The sequence below is a fragment of the Limulus polyphemus genome, unplaced genomic scaffold (genome assembly GCF_000517525.1).
Source record: "Limulus polyphemus unplaced genomic scaffold, Limulus_polyphemus-2.1.2 Scaffold496, whole genome shotgun sequence".
Classification (NCBI taxonomy): Eukaryota; Metazoa; Arthropoda; class Merostomata; order Xiphosura; family Limulidae; genus Limulus; species Limulus polyphemus.
In genome coordinates this window covers 332,852-353,902 of record NW_013666106.1, presented here as the reverse complement: position 1 = coordinate 353,902, position 21,051 = coordinate 332,852, and the positions used below count along the sequence as shown (strand labels likewise).

The following is a 21,051-nucleotide window of genomic DNA, read 5'->3' as shown; positions in this document are numbered from 1 at the left end:
GTTCTGTCAATTTGGTTTCCAATTTTCTTCCTGTTTCTCCGATGTAGAATACACTTATTGCAAAACTTGAATAAACTTCTATCAACTAGCTTAGCTTTCTGTACGCAGAAATGAAGGTAGAGAACACAACAGCCATTTTCAAAAATTTGATTTTTACCCAAAGTTCAGGGTCACTTATATATATGTCAGTCATTAAATTTAAATTATAGGAAGGTATAATTAATAATATAAACATATCACAATTCCTCCCGCTTTTCTCACAGCTCGTCCTTAAGCTAAATTAACGTTAAATCTTAATAATAAGTCTAAAATTGAACGTTACCCAACATGATCTTACGTTCAGGCAACAGAAAGTCACAAACAAGAAAAGTTATATAAAAATATTTTAAAGAAACCAGGTAACAACAATTAGGTACAAAATTCCAAATACAACAACTTTCATAGATCAAAACCTTTAAGTTAAAATGCATGCAGTATATGAAAATGTGCTAAATAAATACAATAGAACACATTAAGTGCTATGTTAATTAGAAATCACAAAGAGTACACTTTAAACAGAAAGGAAACTACAATAGAGTAGCACAACTTAAGCAATACAGTTAACAATATCAAGTGTAATACATGATAAAAAAGAGAAAAACTAAACCCATGGTAAATACAATACGTTTAGTTTTACTCAAAATAATAATAAAAAAGAATGCAGACAAATACATAAATATCTCCCAATATTTATAAGAGAATAAAAAAATATCCAATCCAAATCACAGAATCGTTCTTAGAATAAATGAAGTTCAAATCAGGATTCAAAAGCCAAATGAAAATCAGGCAAAATAAAAACTCAGATTGGTTAAACTAATTACTTGAAAGTAGAATAGAATTACCAACTCAGTACAGTAACCTATATAAAGCACGAAATAAATCTTACCTTCGTAAGACACATGAAACATTCAGATTCTAAAATCCAGAGCAACGCTGAAAATAATAACATAGGGATTTACGATAAACCAAGAAAATTGGGAAAAAATGTACATTTATGCAATATTCATTTGAAATTATAGAAGTAAGATTTACAAAGACATGGAACCATATTTTTAAAAACAACACACACATTAACTGTACTAAACTTTTATAGTTATCTATCCATAGTTATTTAACAACAATGGATTAATTTTTATTTAATTTTTTTACGATCCATGAAATCACAATCGCAGCTTGTTTTCTAGGCAGAAAACGGGTTATTTTTCCTCCATTGACGAGAGATCGAATTTTTACTATTTTCTAGAATGCTGTAATGAAAGGAATATAACACTTTTCTTCGAACTACACTCATACAGGCTACTACTCCTGGACATAATTGTATTGCCATTAGATGACCTTTTCACAGACCTACAACTCACTTGTCTCGCAAGAAATACTATTATTAGTTTAATCCCTAAAAAACTGATGTTTAAGCCATGATCAGAGGCGAACAGTTTTCACGGTCTTTAAGGCTGCATTGATAGGAAGGTAGAGTTGATCTTCTAAATGGTTTCTGGAGCTCTGAAGTATTACAAAATTATTGTGAAGAAGATGCTTTATATGGCAGTAATGGATTTACAACTACTACTGACACCAACTAAATGAATGTCCTGGCTTTCTTCCTATCTTCTTTCATCCTAGTCATCTCTGCCCTGACAGAGTTCTTTGTCAGTTTTTTGGTGATCTCTCTGAAGGTATGTACATACGATATTGTGGTACAACACCTTTCAGCGCACAATCAGCTGGCACTCCACATATGAATTGGAATTTCGTTGTGGAACAATCTCCCTCTCCTGTACATGGTGCCCTCTGACTCGACCTGTGCAACAACAGACTGAAGCGAGCTTATATAAGACACAAGGGGAGGAACACTTTTTAGAGTTCCTGTTGGTTTGTGTCTTTTCCATGGCACCTAAACCATTTACTCACATCTTTGTGGACTAACCTCACAAGCTGGTTGCCATAGCAGTACACTAGTTCTTTGAGATATTACTTCTAAAAATGTAAACCAATAAGCTGAATCCTGGAAGGGTGGGGGTTGGCGACTTCATTAGTTGTTGACCACTCTCCTTCCTGACTCTTAAAGTTTATTTGCAAGCATAAAATTCTTATGGTTAAAAGAATGACCCGAGGTCGAGCAGAATAATGCTGAGTGTGTTACTCACACACTTTAACATAGTTACAGATCTCTTCTTTAATAGGTGAACTAAAATCTACCCAAAAGTAATATTTACTGCAAGTACTTCTACTAGTGCAGAAACATTGGTGCAGTAATATATTTTGTATGGTTACTTAAAAAAAATCAGAAAAACAATAATTTACCATCTTATTATTACTGACTTATCATGCTTTTCATAGCTGTATTCAGACGTAAGTATGTATATATATTTGAAATGAAATATACATATAAAAGAAAATCATTACCAGTAGGCTAAAGGTGCCAGATAAGCAGTAAATTTTAAATCATTGTCACAGTCTGACATATATAACTGTACTGTTCATCCTACTGTTTCACTATCTATAGATCAACAAACTCAACGTTGCTGACATTTTGCAGTATAAATATGGTTTCTATTAATTTTTTACTACAATGAAAGTTACATTGATAAGACTGCTTTAAAGATGTGATCTGCTCCTGGTAAATATGTATATATATATATGTTTGTGTGTGTGTGTGTGTGTATGTAGGTTTATACATGCAGGGTGACCACACATACATATATACGTAGAAAATAAATTTGGGATTTTAGAAAAGTTATTAGATTATGTCTTGTAAAAGTTTATGTTAGAATTTGTGGTGCAAGTGTCACAAATCCCATTTATCTTCCTTATCTCATAACCATTTTAAATGCTGATAAGTTCTCATCTCAGCTATAATATTCAGAACCCGACAGTTCTGTCATGTCCAGTTTTCCAAGCAGTCCCAGTGCTAAGGCATTAGAACTTTTTCGTCTAACTTGTCACAGATAAGCAGGGAAGCACTAGTGCCATCGTCTACACCATTTACAGTATTTAGGTCATCAGAATTTGTGCTACCATTGCTATCTAACACTTCAGTTATGTCGTCCTCTTATTGCTAAACCAACCGGTTTTCTATAGGCCCATTAATAACACACGTTTTCCAATTATCCATATGTTAACTGCGTGTGTGCATAACACAGGACATCTGAAGATTGTAATTTGAAGGGTCTAGCTTTAAAACAACAAGGTAGAGACTAATCTATTCAACACAGGACATCTAATTGTCGTTTTAAAGCTAGACCCTTCAAATTACAATCTGGTAGGGACTAATCTATTCAACACAGGACATCTGAAGATTGTAATTTGTAGGGTCTAGCTTTAAAACGACAAGGTAGAGACTAATCTATTCAACACAGGACATCTGAAGATTGTAATTTGAAGGATCTAGCTTTTAAATGACAAGGTAGGGACTAATCTATTCAACACAGGACATCTGAAGATTGTAATTTGAAGGGTCTAACTTTAAAACGACAAGGTAGGGACTAATCTATTCAACACAGGACATCTGAAGATTGTAATTTGAAGGGTCTAGCTTTCAAATGACAAGGTAGGGACTAATCTATTCAACACAGGACATCTGAAGATTGTAATTTGAAGGATCTAACTTTCAAATGACAAGGTAAGGACTAATCTATTCAGACTTTAGGTCTTTCATGTGCTGCTAATATGTATCAATGTTCTTTCATGTTTTCATAATTTATCATAATCCCATGTTTTGATGCATGACACATTTGTTGATGTGCTTCCACTATGGTTTCTCATAATCATTAAATATAATAGTGTGGAGAATTTGAAACTAGGAATATATTCATTGGATTACGACCTATCCATCATGTCCACTAGGAGCATCACTTCCTGCTCAAACATTGAGAAGTTTATGGAACAACCATCATAAGATATAGCAGGTGATCATCCTAGTCGAGGTTTAGAAACTTAACAGCAACATACGTTACAGCAGTTTTAGATCTCCTTTCATCACCCAGACCCAACAGCCTGCAACCTGATGCCAAGTCTAAAATGCTAAACCAAAAGGACTCTTTCAATAAATCCAGACGTTTACTTGCATTAAATCCAGACGTTTACCTGCAAGTGTATGAAAGATAATTAACTGAAGTATAAGATAATTTAATATCTAGCATTACCTTAGTCGCACTTCGTCTAAGAACAAACAGTTGACTTCCTGAGCACCAAAGACTTTTAATGGAAGACTGTATAAATTATATTCAAGAACTAGCAAAAGGAATTCAGGATGCTGCCGGTGAAAGATACAGCTGTGTTTGTTGGAAGAGATGGCTGTGATTGAACAATAAACGTAATTCATCGTTACTAATAATGTATGTAACATGAAAAACTCCTACAACGGCTTTCTTGGGTCACCAGAGAGAAAGATCGATTTCACACAAGTGAATGCAGAAATGGACATTAAAGAGTTTCTGCTGCCTCACGCAAGTAAACGTCAGTAAATTAATGCAAGTAAACGTCTGGATTTAATGCAGGTAAACGTCTGGATTTAATGCAAGTAAACGTCTGGATTTAAGCATTTCATAACTATCTGTTCACAATTACTTAAAAATATATTACAGTCCAAATAATTGCACCTTGGTATCTAGGCAGAAAACAAGTTTCATTCCTGCACCGACCGAGTTTTCTCTGTTTTGTAGAATGGCTTAATGAAAAGAATAACAACATTGATCTTGTAATTATACTCGTACAGGCTACTGTTCCTGGGCATAATTTTGTTAACATTGGATGACCTTTTCACAGTCCTACAACTCACTTATCTCGCAGGAAATGTCAGCATTACATCCATCCTTATAATAATGACGCTTCAGCCATGATCAGATATGACAATTTTCACTATCTTCGAAGTGGATTTGATCTTCTCTGATCATTTCAAGATGGTCTCCACTGGTGCGAACAAAGCTTATTTACTGGCCAGTGTGATAGCTTAATGGCTTAATTTACAGTGCCTTGTATATAGTGGGGGGTTAGGACAAAGTGCTGACAGCGCCTGTATCTATCAGGAACTTCACATTGTATCCGTGCGCGCGCACACACACACACACACACACACAGTGATATTTACACAGCCATGCTCAGACCTGAATGTGTCGAGTTAATCACCCTACTTTTGAGTACAATTATTTTGGATCTTTGTAATACCGTGTGTGCGTTTTTGATACTGTATACTTGCGTTTCTGAGAAATAACATATAAGCTTGCTCATGCGCGATACGGTATATACATTTTTCTATAGTTTATGGGATACGTGTAGTGTTGTACAGTATTTTGTTTATACACTTCTGTAAAATATCGTGTTACTTGTTTTTTCAGATTCTGTAGAATGATGCATTGCTGTGTTTCGGAAGAATAATGCGAATATGGTGAAAGCCTTCTAAACTGTGTATAGGTTCTCTCTCGCAAGTTCAATGTCATGTCTGAGACAGAGCTAATGATAAATGGTACATGACTAAAGTAGTTGTTGGGCGATTTATCTAGTTATCGGGCTCTTTGTAATTATACTATTTTCATTGCCCACTTTTTAGGGTCAGATTATTGCTAGTACTAATCGTCATTTGATAAATGTGTTTGTTGGAACAAAAAGGCCGTCTTTAATTAAGGACTAGTGATAAAAGATTGTGAATTAAGGACTTTTAAGAGTATTTAAATTTCAGGAATATATCGACTGAAATTGTAATTTACTCAGTGGCTTACACCAGGGGAATTTAATTACGTAATGTTATGTGAGCGATTTTTTTGTGTTTGTTCAGGTTTGGATGTCGTAAGTCTATCTTACAGAAGTTGTGTAAGTTTAATCAAGTGAACATGGAAACATCATAAACAAATCAACTTTGAAAATATTTTTGTGTATAATAATGCAACTACGTTTTACCGATGTTAACGTGAGGCAACAAAGAGAGGACCGTCAATATGATTTAGCACCACGTTCTTGAGAATTAGATTAAAATGCACACTTACACATATGTAATGTCAACTAAATAAACCTGTATTCACTAAAAACACAATCACGAAGTTAAAAATATCCATGAAATTTCTATAGGTAGTTTTATTTTTACACAATATTCATGGTTGGTTTCACTCTTGAATAATCATTTAATTGTTCCAGTTTACAGAGCAAAATATGTTGTATACGAGAAGAATTTGAAGAAAGTATTTTCCCTTTCTTACGCAATTGTGAAGAGAAGGAAGAAAATGTTGGGTTTCAATAATCTCCGTACTCTACTATATATTCTCTGTTTTTAGAGCTTAATAACTCTGTGCGTGGTTCGCGTGGTTTCCCGGTTCTATTTTCTGATATATTAACTCCTCCAATACCCTGCTGCATTTGGAGCCTCCAGTGATTTCTCATATCTGGCGAAGATTAAAACACAAAGCGAAGCGCAGGATGCGTCTCTGCAAGTACATGTAAACATTTCAAGTATTTGAGAGGTAAAATTGAGTACAGCCATTCAGAGATTTTATTATTAGGTCTGCTATGGAACAAGATTTTCCTTTTATCAGCATGTATCAAAATATTCATAACAACGGAATCTGGTGAGGCACGAGCACGCACGTCATTCTACGATAACCTGATCAATTTCAAGACCACTGACTCTTGCTTACTGTTGTGATGTGAACAACATTTACCAATCAGCCCGTTTCTTATCTCTCAAACTGTCTGGCTAAGTATGTAAATGTTAGATTGTTTATTTATGCACTTGTCTCTCAATACGTCTATTTATGTAGGTCTCCAGATAGGTCAGTGGTAAATAGAAGGACTTAAAACGTTAAAATCTGGGGTTCGATTCTTCGGGGCGGGCACAGAGCGCAAGTAGCCTACTCTATAGCTTTTGTGCTAAAAAGGAACCTGTGACTAAAGAACAGTGTGTTGAAAATTTTCAATTTGAAAATGATATTAATAATAAGCATTTTTTGTGTAGACATTTATACATATATGACAACTTTAGTCAATTTAAATCTAAATAAACAGTTTACAAGTAGCTAAATGATGACAGTTACTATTCTCTTTACACACCATCTTAATTTCTGTCCAAGGGTAAAGAAAGGTGTTTCTTAAAATGCAGACAAATATTAAAACAGAGTACAATGTGCTGCAAAAAACAATTAAAGGATACTTGGACTTTATGGTAGTTTATCTGTTTATTCACGAAAAGCCAAAAATCTCTGTTATAAAATAACGTTAATCACATCCTTCACTTCATTTTTCTTTTATCCAAATAAGGTATTTTATTATGTTACCATATCACCTGAAATGCAAGTGATTGGTCGTTTAGAGTAAATTTTGTTGTAGGTGTTTTTAGAATGCAGGATATTTTTACACAAATATGATATATATAGTCATCACAAATAGCAAAAACACTGGCAACGTTAAATGCTTAAAATTAGTATGTTGACAAGTTTCTAAGATACCATCTCTCTGAAAGAACAGTTTTTAAAGCATCTTCAGTCTCTGGAGCTCACTTGACCACTTTCAATAGCACCACTCATTGTTTGATGGAACTGAAGTTTGCTCAATGCCGTTCTTTTTTTTCAACTGATATGTCCACCAGTTTAGCAGGGGGGATAACTTTTATTAGGCTAAAGCCTTGACCAACTGAAGCAATATGTGGCAACAGATAGAAAAGTGTCATACGATACAACTCCTATAATGTGTGATATTAATGTTGCCATTCCGCTGGATGCAGAGGTCAGTACCTCCACCAAAGTTTATTCCTTCCCCATATCATACTTCCACCATCGTCATACAAGTCACGTTCATCTAAAACAAATACTTTTGAATGTGGCTCTAGACTCTCTACAAATAAGTATGCATTTTTTATATAAATACAGGGTGAAACGTTACTCCATTGTGAAATATATATATTATATTCCATATTTACTTGGCCTTTTCCAAGTGGCTTGTTTTATACCTTGCTGTGAATGGGATGCCTCTCACTGAGCGTGTGAGATAAAAGTGACCTTATGAAGTTTATTTCTGTAAACTGATGCAATATCCAACTGTGGCTTGGAACATTTGATTCAGTGTCAGAGCAAGTACCCTATGATTAAGGCAAACTCCAATTGATAGATAGGGAACGTTTTCTTGTATTCTAGATGATAGTTTACTTGCTCAAGTATCGGAGAAACTAGCTGTATCATTGGTTTGGAACCGCTTCTAAATCAATGATACTGTTTCTCGGACATGATGAAACACTTGTAGGCAGTTTGCCACAGTCTATTGTTACTGAATGGTTTCAGTTCGTTTGGGGGATCTTCACATGAGTCAAACATCAGTATATCTTCTTTGAGATCTGTTTATGGTTCATGACCAGAATGGACCTCTTTAACTACGTGATTTACTTCAAAATAGGAACAAAGAGAAGATTGTGTGAGACCACTACATATAGACTATTGGCAGAATGACCGGTTATTTGCATTTCAGATCATACTATGACTTATCATCAAATGTCTGTCTTGCATAAACAATTAACTGATAAAATGGCAACCAACATTACTTCCTAACTGTGTTTTTTTTGTCATAGCTCTAATATTCAAATTGCGATTATTCTATAATTGTTTCGTGCAGTGTATTTCACATAAAGGCCAATGCCAAATATCAAGTACGTGGATTGTAGTCATCTGCTAGTGTTAAATCATTAGTCAAGATCATTTATAATATACAAACATAAGTCATAGTCAGTTACCAAATTTAAGTCAAGTGTTATGTTCATTTACAAACCTAAAATGCAGGGTTGCATAACAGGGACATAGGAAATGATCATTTAAACATTTCACAAACCATTCCATTGGTATAATTCCAAAGATTAGGGTCATATACTAAATTCAGCATCACAAGTATAGTTATTCAATGAATCTAATCATCATAGACCAACCGTTATTTTTAAAATGTCAAAATCATGATTTACTATAATTCTATCAACAGAAATCTTAGGTTAGAGTGCTTTACTAAATGCTAGTTTCGCAACTAAAGTATTTTTTTTATTTTTTAAGTATCAAAGACATAAATCAGGATCACCTCTAAATTCAAAGTGATGGTTCGTGGTTAATGTATATATTTTAGCTTAAGATGCCTTTTTGAATATCAAGCACATAAATAAGGATTACTTAATAAATTCAAAGTCGTAAACTAGAAGATTTTACTAAATGTCGTCGTCCAGGATAAGTGTGTACTGAATGACAATGAAATATGGATGATTTACTGAATTCAAAGATATACACTACTTGAAATAATTATGGCAACATTGGATAAAAGGATATAAAATACAAATATTGTGTGAGAGCTCCCCTTCTATCGTTTCAAAATGAGCTGTAACAGGGCAGTCACATGATGATAGCTTACTCTGGTATTCATTAACAGAGTGTTAATGTTCTTATAAAAGTTTGTTTATTTCTTGAATTTCGCACATTAATATTGTATTGGTCGAGCAGCAAACAAACTACTTGGTTGGATTGTGGTAGACAATACGTGAAATTGGATTTTACAATGATACAGTGATAAAATTATAGTAGTAAAAGACAGGTATACTCGCTGTAAGAACAAAATTCGGAGTCACTTACAAAATTTCAAAATTATAGTTTAGACATAATAGGTTAAAATAAAAACAATATATTTCTTTTCATTCCAAAAAGTGCTAAAACGTAATATTGTGGATTGTCTAGATCACAGATGGCAGGCTGAGTTTAAAATAATACATTCATTTAGCTTATTTATTTTCGAATACTCTTTGTAGTTTAGTTTCAAATAAGTTCTACAATAAGGGGTGAATATAAAAGTTCATACTGAGTACCAATGGTCTTCTTGCAGTGTTACTTCCTTTGAAAAGACACGCTTAGTTCAATAATCCCTTACCTCTTTCTTCTGCTAAGTCTCTAGCTATGTGTTTTAAACAAATTGTGTTCATAACGAATGGTATTCATTAATAGAGTGGAAATGTTCGTAGTAAAGTAATGGAATATACACCACTGTATATTTTAAACAAATTGTGTTCATAACGTATGATATTCATTAATAGAGTGGAAATGTTCGTAGTAAAGTAATGGAATATACACCACTGTATATTTTAAACAAATTGTGTTCATAACGAATGGTATTCATTAATAGAGTGGAAATGTTTGTAGTAAAGTAATGGAATATACACCACTGTATATTTTAAACAAATTGTGTTCATAACGTATGGTATTCATTAATAGTGGAAATGTTCGTATTAAAGTAATGGAATATACACCACTGTATATTTTAAACAAATTGTGTTCATAACGAATGGTATTCATTAATAGAGTGGAAATGTTCGTAATAAAGTAATGGAATATACACCACTGTATATTTTAAACAAATTGTGTTCATAACGAATGGTATTCATTAATAGAGTGGAAATGTTCGTATAAAGTAATGGAATATACACCACTGTATATTTTAAACAAATTGTGTTCATAACGTATGGTATTCATTAATAGAGTGGAAATGTTCGTATTAAACTAATGGAATATACACTATCGTTTTACGATTGCTGTGCAGATTTTTCTCTAGCGCTACAGATTTGCCAATGATAATTAACATCTACAATCAACTAGTCTGTCAAACTCAATACCCATAAAGTGTCGATATTTTTTTACCCCCACTGTTTAGAGCTGTAGAAAGAGTTATGTTTTGTATTCACTATATTTCTACTGGATCTTTATGGTAACATTTCTTTATGTCCAATAAGTTTGGCCACTGTAGACCTGAAACTGGGATCGATTGTCTTATATTTTGAGTAATGATTACAAAAAAGTCTTAGAAATTTTCTAAGCATAGTTTTATTTTCAGTCAAGGGGAGAATTAAGTGTGTGTGCTCCAACACATTCTAACTACATTTTGGGCATTATAAACGGTGTACTTAGGCTTAGTGCTTTAATGTTACAGCATTTGTTCTGAATATTTTGGTGTTTTTCGTATATTCGAATAGTAAATAATGATTGAGCACATAACTATTTCTTCAGTTTCTTAATCTTCTCTAAATTGTGTTATTAGTGCGTGTATTGAAAACGAAAATTGATTGAGAATCAGAAAGTATCTTTTGGTATGTTCTATATGAAAGAATGTTAATAAAAAAGCTAAATACTTCAAACCATTAACTGAAGTATTGATTCTTAATAGACTGTTATAATAATTTACCATCGATATTTCGTCAATACATCAGCAACTGTTTAAGTTAGAATTAGAGTTCTCAACCATGTTATTTCTTTGCTAAGAAAATTCTTTCAATCTAATTGTATAATATTGTAATAGTACACGACGTAAGGAAAAATGGTAATTTAAGAAACGTGTGTTAGGTAGATGGATATAAAAAAAGACTATTTAATTAATATCTTAAATTTCTTTGGAATGGGTAATGAATGTATTAAAACAAAAACTATGAAGAAACCACTTCTTACAAACACTTTGATAGCCACTTATAATTCTGCGAAGACATGGCTTAGTTCTTCCTTTTTTTATATATTTAGAATAAGCAATTGTTCCACATTTTAATTAATTATGTATTCACGTAACCGAAACGAAGATTATTAAGTCCTTTCTCCAGTGACTGCAGGTTCACGAATTCCAAGTCCAGGCAAAATTGATAAGTTGTTTTCTTAAAGAAGCCATATGACTACAACTAGAAAAATGTCAAAATATTGCATACACACGGGAGAGAAAGTTCAGAGGTTTTAATTAAAATTCTTAAGTAAGAGAGAGATGTTCACCTAATCTTGTGGAATCGGTAAAACCATAAGAAAATTGTAATATAAATAGAAATTACTGTGTTAATAGAAAAAATGAAAGAAACAGAAATATCATGGAATTTTCTATAATACAAACTACCAATTTAAAGGATGTCGAAAATATTTTTTTTTAAAAATGATTAAATATTTTCTACAAGCTTATCAACATGATAAAATACTTCATTAATGCGTACAGACTGAGAGGACAATGAATATCAGTTATTTCATGCTTTGCAGTCATGTATTTAGTCTCAAACTTCTTACAGAACAATGTACTAAAATTGGTTTTGTAGCTTCTCACTCAATAATGTTTTAAAATTGGTTTGGTAACTTATTTTTCAACAATATACTAGAATTCGTTCCAACAATATCCAACAATATCCTGATATACTACTTTACCCAACATTGTATTAAATATTCATCGCAAAAATCTTGTTTTAATGTTATTTAAACATGGATGTATTAACATAAAAATAAGTTTACAGGCTAAAGTGCCACGTTAAAATATAAGGTTTTATTATCCAACAAGCTTTCCACTTTTTTTTTTTAAAGAACTGGAAAGCTGTGGGTTAATAAAATCTTATATATTAACGTGATATTTTAGCCTGTAAGTTTATGTTAAAGTTAAAGAATCTTATTTGGAAACCTTTTACCAAACAATGTAATTAAAAAAATTCTAACCAACAATGTAATGTAATTTTACAGTAAAGTTTTTGCATCTTTTCTTATGCAATAACTTTGTATCCAACTGTTATAAAGTCCCCCAGTGACCCAGCAGTAAGTCTGCAGGCTTAAGATGCTAAAATTTGGGTTTCGACGCCCGTAGTAGGTAGAGCACAGATAGCCCAGTTTGTAGCTTTGCGCTTAACAACTACCAAACTAAAACAGTTATAAAATTTGTTCGATGATATATATTTCCCCCAAACTAAAATGAAACTTGTTCGATAGCTTCTCCCCCCCCCCCAAAAAAAATTAATACAATTTGTTAGAAAATTCTTATTTAACAATTTGGTTTGAAGATAGCAGCAATGAAGCACTTTTCGGGCAATCATTACACAGCTTAAAGTATATTATTGTAATAAATGTACGTTCTGTACACTTATTTTATTTATCTGCTTGCTGAATAATTCAGAATGTTTCCACGGAAATAACAACTAAAGGAGCAAATCGAAAATATACTGTTGTATAAAACCACTTTCAAAGTGGAACAATAGTAAAAGCTTTTTGCCGATACAAATTTAGTTTCTCGACGTTTCAGTTTTTTAGTCACACTGCATTGATTTAGATTTTCGAAACTATGGTTTTATTTTTAAAAGTACGTTCTGTTTGTGAGGTTATTTGCATTTTGATAAAAAATACTAGCAATGATTCCTTACTTCATATATATATATAACTAAATTCGTATAAGTTTCCACCTATAATACATATATTAGTATTAACGCAAAATGAGAATGTATTTCTGTATTTGTTTACCGGTATGTTATGTTAGTGTAATTCCTTACATTAAAAATGTATCCATATCCCGATTTCTAGGTTAAGTAATCGTTGCCGTGACAAAAGAAGGAGTTTCCGAGATTGTATCTTACTATAGAGAATGATGGCCGGTGCTAAAATGTTTCCAGGCTGTCGTCGTCAGGTAAAACTTTTTGTACGTTTGTGCTTAACATTAGTTGAGATTCCAGTACATTCAAAAACCCGAAAGGCTGAAACCTTTGCGTATACAGATTATTTGGGACATGAAGTTTAATTCAAAAACTATCTTTAACGAAATTTATTTTTATTAACCGATTAAATGAAAAAAAAATGCCATAGATAAAAAGGATGGTTACTAACAAGAAAAACGTCAATGACATAATTGGTCTTGTGGGTCTCTCTTCACCTTCTATGTCTGTGTTAAGTTTTTAGATAGTTGTGATCTATTTTTCACATTCTATATCCATGTTAAATTTTTGATGGTTTAAATCATTTTTTCACGTTCGATGTCTGTTTAACCTCTTTTTTTGTAGCTTTTTTTACATTTTATATCTATGTTAACTTTTTAGATAGTTGTAGACCTTTCTTCACGTTCTGTATCTATGTTACCTTTTTTAGATAGTTGTGGCATCTTTTCTCGCTCTATGTTTGTATCAGTTCTTAAGTAGTTGTGGTCTCTTTTCACGTTCTATATCTAGTTTTTAGATAGTTGTGATCTTCTTTTCACGTTCTATATCTAGTTTTTAGATAGTTGTGATCCTCTTTTCACGTTCTATATCTAGTTTTTAGATAGTTGTGGTCCTCTTTTCACGTTCTATATCTAGTTTTTAGATAGTTGCGATCCCCTTTTCACGTTCTATATTTATTTTAAATATTTAGATAGATATGGATCTCTTTTCAAGCTGCATGTCTGTATAAGTTTTTAGGTAGACAGTCCGAAGCAGTGTAAATCAAATAAACCAAGATATTTCAGCCTAGAATATTTAAACTATTTTGAATAGAGAGCCGAAAACGTGCGCATACTGAAACGAATGTTCTAGAATATATTAAGTTCGAAATAGTTCAGCTGCTGTGAATTCGCGTTCATTAAACGAAGTCAGATGAACAACTTTTCAATATTTGTATGTTATAGGTATCTACTGTGTGCCTGCATAAATAGTTACTTATTGTATGGGTTTCTCTTATGATAGAACATCTTCCCGTCACTTTCAAGATATGGTAGACTCTTCCCTAGAGAAATACTCCGCTTTCTCCTGTTATGTCGTCCCTTTGTTCATGTACAGCAGTGCTTGCACTCTAGCATACTAAATTTTAAGTTAATCATTTTTAATGCCTTACAGACATATTTATTTAGTATGTGCAACTCTGCAATGACTTTGAAATAATATTGTTACTGATTGCACGTTTTAACATTCAACTAGCATTTTGTCTAGATGGGGTTTTGAGTCCTTTTTAACTCACTGTATAGTAACCTAAATTAATTTATGTGTTTGAATAATATTATGGCATTGTGCCAAGTATATTATTTGGTATTATATAGTGGACCAACTGTTTAGTGGTTATATTAGATTTCTTTTATTTTCACCAAAGGTAAAATTGAAAAGAGAATCTGTGATGTAGTGGCCTAATACATTCTTTGATCCACCACACTATTTACTATGGTCTGTAGTTTCGCTTATTCAAGGCTCATCAGTTTGGAGAGCCTTCAAAGGACTACGTCCCTTCTTCAACCTAGAAATGAACGTGGCTATGAAGTACGTGAAAAAAAAGGATGACCAGTAGAGGCAGAACCAGAAGAAGCATATCGTTTGGATAAACGATGAAAGTAGTCAGGAGATCAACACATCAGTCCTCGGGGAAGACCACTCCAACAGTCTTCAGGATAAATGTAGTCTGGTCAACTTGGTTGTGATAAGGTATTACGACCGAGATAATCCGGTGGAAGCAACATTACACATAGGTTCAATAAATGATCAAGTGAGGTTAAGACTTTACGATGTGGTTCTCATCGGCATGGAGAGCAGAACGGCAAATATGAAATTTTGATTCAGAAAATAGAAGTGAACATATCGGGTTCGAAGTCGCGGAGGTGGTAAAGAATCGGCGGGAAAGAGATCCAATATAGGACTAGGTAGGTTGAAATGACGTTCCCGTATTTGGAGGCGACAATAAAATTGAATAGAAGAAAATAGCTAGGCAGTGTGGCTGTACGTAAGACAGGGGCGAATGAAAATCTTATATGAATACAACAGAAGGGATGGATTCAAACCCTACATAGTACCTCATAACTAGCGGACGTGAGTAACTTTCTGGTTGATATCTGAGCGTTTCAGGTAAGGTTTCTTGTCAAAACGAAAACCTAGATTCTTGGAGATTTCAAAAAGCTGAATTTGAACACCATTAACTCGGACATCAAAGAGAAGCGGATTGCGACAGGGACGAAATTCATGTCGAGTAGAACCAAGAATTTTTGTTCTTGTTTTGGGAAAGACGCCAGCGACGGCGCCAAACGAATGTTCAACTGTGGATATTGATGTCAGCCATAATAAGATAGCTATGAAAAGAATCATCAACAATATGAAAGAAATCAAAAGGAAGCAAATGGTTGCGATAAACATAAATAGTAATGAATGTGATCATGCGACAAGGTTAGCAAACTGTGACAGAAGGAAAATGTATCAGTACAGGAGATGAACATTGCTATATATTACAACTCCACCACGACTGATACCATATGGATGGTCACAATGATGAAATGTAATTCCTCGTAATTTAGCAAGCTAGATTGGTCTCGGGGAAATGTTATTGAGGGGGATACAATCCTAACAAAAACCTCATCAATCAGTGGTTTACTGGCAAAGAAGGAGCAGATGTTTACAAATAAATAGTTCAGGCCAGTGTAATCCCATAAACGAGTAAACTGAAAGTGAGAGGTAAGACTAGAGTACGTAAATTACATATGTAATTGAAACAGTTTTGGTGGCATAGTGGACAGAGTTGAGAAAAAATTATCATTGAAATGGATGAAGATTTTAAAGTGTGAGTGTGATCATTTGGAGGATGTCTTCAATGGTGAGAAGTGAAATACCTACATTGGGAGGAGGCATGATGGAATCAATAGTATCCACAGAAGCAGCAGTGGTAAGGTCATCAGGTGAGGTGTACGTTTATAAGTCTCACTTATAAGAGTAGTTTGGATGACTTTGCACACATGTATTGTAGAGAGAAGGTAAATCCAGTTATGTGCAGTGACAAACCAGATGAGGGCTACGACAATGGGATCAGATAGGTTTGTTGAGACACTTATCAATGGGATGGGAATTACACGTGAGGCATTTCTCACATCATAAAGGGTGTGGAGGAGGTGTCTGGGAAGTTTTCACTTGTAGGTAGATGTAAGTTCCATATCAAAGGAGATTATCAGTGACATCACTACTGTCAGCCAGAATCTGGATCATATAAGTTGGGTCATGTGCATCAACAATCCAAATATTCCATTGTCTTTCTCCATTATAGTTGGATAAACACCAAAAAGAACAAAGGAAAACAATGGTGATTAATGAGGTGTGGGTCGCTGTTTCAATGTAGGGGAGCCACGGTTTTGTTAGGTAGTGTTGGGCCCTAAATTAGCAAGCCCCATCTTGGTACAGAGAAGGATTAACAATTTTAACAAAGACACCATTGCAGGTGGGAACAAGTTGATGAATATCTATCTGCACGAGTAAAAGTCTTTGAGATCTGCAGAAAAGTTGAACATCCATGTTAGAGACGATAAACACTTAAAGTTATGGCATTTGACTTATATCCATATGTGTAGATGGTAAAGGATCAATAGACGAAGAGGATGCGGGAGTTGGAGTCATGGGAGTAAAAGTGCAACGACGGAATGAAACTGTACAGTCATCACTTAACGACTTGGAAGTCTCAGCAGCATATACCAGAGAAGAAACATTGGGTGTAGGTACTGTAGGAGAAATTTTAGGAATATCAAAATCCAGAGCAGAAACAGGCAATGCAGGAGCACTATATGAAATTGTTTTCCTGAGGTCAGGGCCGGGTCGAGAATAAGGCCTAGAGCGTTTATGGGTAGAAGGTTTTCCAGAAGGTTCTGAGACTCCAGGCTGCTTCATTATAGTGAATAGTTCGGAATGCATCCCGAAGACCGAATGAATATTACACACCAAATAGTAAAAATCAACTCAACACAGAAGTAAAGTAAACCCTAACAACCGTAACTCAAAAGCTTAACTCACCAAAACAAATATCCAAACTACAAGAGTTGGCAAGCTATGCTGATGAGCCTTGAATAGGTGAAAATGCATTTCACAGCAAAGGATTCAGCAAATTAAAGAATGCACTAGGCCTATACGTCACAGATTATATTTTCAAATTTACCTTTAGCGAAAAGAAAAAAATACATACAATCATTAAAGAGTTGCTCCACTGTATAATATCGAATAATAAATTAGCCAAAATTCCATAATATTATTTACACATCTACATTTATTTAGACTACATATATGGCGACTTAAAATAGACTCTAAAACTCGTAAGTAATACATACGCATTATCATAATAAGAGGACTTATTGTATTTCTTTGGTTTGCTGACCCAAATTGCGCTAATGAGCCTTGAGTAGGTGAAACTGTAGTCCACAACAGAAGGTGTAGCCAACCAGTGAATGTGTAAGATAAATTTATTCTATAACAATAAAGTTCAAAATTACTGCTTTCCAGATACATTTACTTCTGCAGAGATGAATACACAATCGTATAATAAACCTGATACAAATATAATCATTTCTGAAACCTCTTATTTAAGAGTTCATGCAAAGCAACGGTTACAAATCTCCTCCCACCTACTTCCCTCAATAATAATATATATTTATCTATACTAAATATAATACGATTGCAGTAGAAAGCTATGCTTCCACGTCGACTATTTAGCAGTAAGTAAGTTTCTAGAGTAACAGGTTTCTTATCACAATGCTGGAGCTCTAATTATTACTACTTAAAACTTTGCAGACGCGTCAATGTTAACGAGCATTCTAAAGCTTTCCATATAGTTAATGTGTGCTAATTTCTGGGAGCTGGAAAATCGAATTTCTACTAACTGTAAATATAATACGTTTCCACGAGGCTTAATGGATTCTTTAGGTTTATAAATGAGTGCTTTGTCAATAAGAAGCTAGGAGAAACCGTTTTCGTGAGCAAACTTCTGCCAGAGATTAATTTGTAATTACTTACATTTTATGGATTCATTGAATATAATTGCATATTTCGATTGGGTGTCAGGAGTAGTTTCTTAATTTACACCATACACACTTAATCATGGTCTTTATTATGTCAGAAATTTGATAATTGAGACTGTTCCAGCTCCATATGTCCTTCTGCTGCAACTTAATTGAAATTCATTCTTTTTATCTAGAATCTTATATTTCTTTCCAGAACTTTTAATAATGCAAAATTAGTAAATAAAAGTTTCGTCCTATACACAGTTTATTGGCGCTTGTAAAAATTAGGCTTAACTTACTTTAAAAAATAAGAAACAATTACATTTTTAAAGTAAAACTCAAACCTACCCATATTTCGTTAATTTAAGTTCAACTCACATTATTACCGCTTAACTATCCAATTAAGCTTTTAACTCAGCCAATTGATTTGTGACATTAACATAGGACAAAGATGAAAAATGTACGTAAAATGGGGAAAATCGTACGTCAGATTACTGACTTCAGAAATTTATAGAATAGTTTATATGGTGTGTACACTTTTTGCAAACTTGGTGAAGCACGATTACAATTATACTTATTATAAGACATTAGTATTAGGCCTATTACGTTTTTAAGCACTACATTCTTTACCTAGTCCCTTAGGTATTTTCAAGAATTAGAAGAGTGTACAATAATAGTATTCTGACCAAACTGTATCTATCATACCATCGCGGACGACGAGTTTCGCTCAATCCAGATTTCTTAAGCCCCCCCAGTGGCACAGGGGCATGCCTGCGGACTTACAACGCTAGAAACCGGGTTTCGATACCCGTGGTGGGCAGAGCACAGATAGTCCATTGTGTAGCTTTGTGCTTAATTACAAACAAACAAACAAATCTTCAGGCCGGCTGGGATACAACAAACACGGCAGTGGTCGGAACGCTATTTATATAAGCCATTTGATACAACAACAATGGTTGTACTAGAACAGGTTATAGTTCGATATCAAATGCTTAATATACTCCAAACTTACTATATATATAGGCTTTAAGTAATGTAAGTTTATTATGATTCAATTTTAAATGGACACTAACTTACATTTACAATGGCCCTGTTTTAAATGGAAACTAACTTACATTTACAATGGCCCTGTTTTAAATGGACACTAACTTACATTTACAATGGCCCTGTTTTAAATGGAAACTAACTTGCATTACAATGGCCCAATTTTAAATGGCCCAGTTTTTAAAAATAGCATAACTGGTTCTTCTACGTGAAGACAAATAGAAAGGATGTGTTTCAACTCAAATATTGTTACCTCAAAATTAAAACTAAATTTGAATCTTGGTGAACGTACAATAATAATAAAAGTAGGCTAAGGTTCTCATGGTTCACACGATGCTTTTGTTAAATACCTCTTTCGGAATTTGAGTATAAAGACCAGGAAAGAACAGACAGACGCAGGAAACGGCCTAGACATCTTATTACCTGTAGTCCCTTAAATAATACTAATTAAGAAAAGGCTTAATTGTATTAATTATCCTTCTATCTTCAAACAGAGATAAGCTAAACAAGTTTACATTGTCACCATATTAACACTGTTAACTGTGCTTGTTGACGTAATTAATAGCTTCACGTTAAACAAAGCCGTAAATTTCTTTAAACTCCTTAATTTTTGTGTTTCAAACATAAGATATACGAACAGAATCTAATTAGTAATGATTCTAATTAGACATGCCATTTGCAAAAATGTTGCTGTTATAAGCAAACGAAATAGCAATATTAGCCTATTGTTTAATGATCGTCTGTTCGTTTTAAGCAATGGACTATCTACGTTGTTTTAACTGCAAATCCCGATTTTCAGTGTTATAAGCCATCTAGCTTATCGCTGAGCCATTGAAGGGCTTAATTAACGAAATGATTAGGAGTTCTAGCAAGTGTAGCTCTAACATTCGTGAGTATGTTCTGATAGCTTATGATAAAGTATTATCGTGTTCGCTGCTTAATGGTAACTTTTACAGCCCAGCCATATCGTATGGTTAAGGAAAGATCTTAAATATCATGGTTCGCATCTCGTTTCCATGTATTCGTGATTACAACGTTGGAGCCACTGGTAGTTTAGAAGAGCAAAGATCAAATCCCTCTCTTCGATTAGAGTAGCCCAAGAGTTAACGATAGATACTGTTGACCAGCTGCTACTAGTCTATTATATCGAAATTAGGGACGACTAGCGCAGACCTTGTGTAGTTGTGCGCGAATATCCGGAACAACATATGATCTAACTATAGCCGTCCCTAATTTTCAATTACTAATTGGATGGAAGACGACCAGCACTACAAGGGCTTTGTCCAGTTCTTCATTATAACCTTTATAAGAAACCCACAGTTGAAAGTAAGGAGGGCGTTAGCAGCATTGTGTCTAGAGCCCCGGACTCTTTTATATGCAGTATGACACTTTAACCATTAACCGCTCGTATAAAGAAAAACAAGAGCTCTAAATAGCTGTTAAAGAAAAAATTAAATGATCAATCATTTTATATGAAGAAAAACAATGAACGGAATGAAA

General features: G+C 33.8%; 1 protein-coding gene across 2 annotated transcripts in view; it reads left to right on the top strand.

Moving 5' to 3' along the window:
• LOC106458645 (suppressor of lurcher protein 1-like) overlaps positions 1-21,051 on the top strand; it is a 104,672-nt gene that overhangs the window by 7,993 nt on the left and 75,628 nt on the right. Inside the window, exon 2 of one of the 2 annotated variants that reach the window (XM_022384913.1) lies at positions 13,335-13,437. The exons of the other annotated variant lie outside the window; for it this stretch is intronic. Coding sequence (XP_022240621.1) covers positions 13,396-13,437 — 42 coding nt within the window. The 5' untranslated portion in view covers positions 13,335-13,395. The remainder of the gene's footprint in view (positions 1-13,334; positions 13,438-21,051) is intronic. 2 annotated transcript variants of the gene reach the window in all.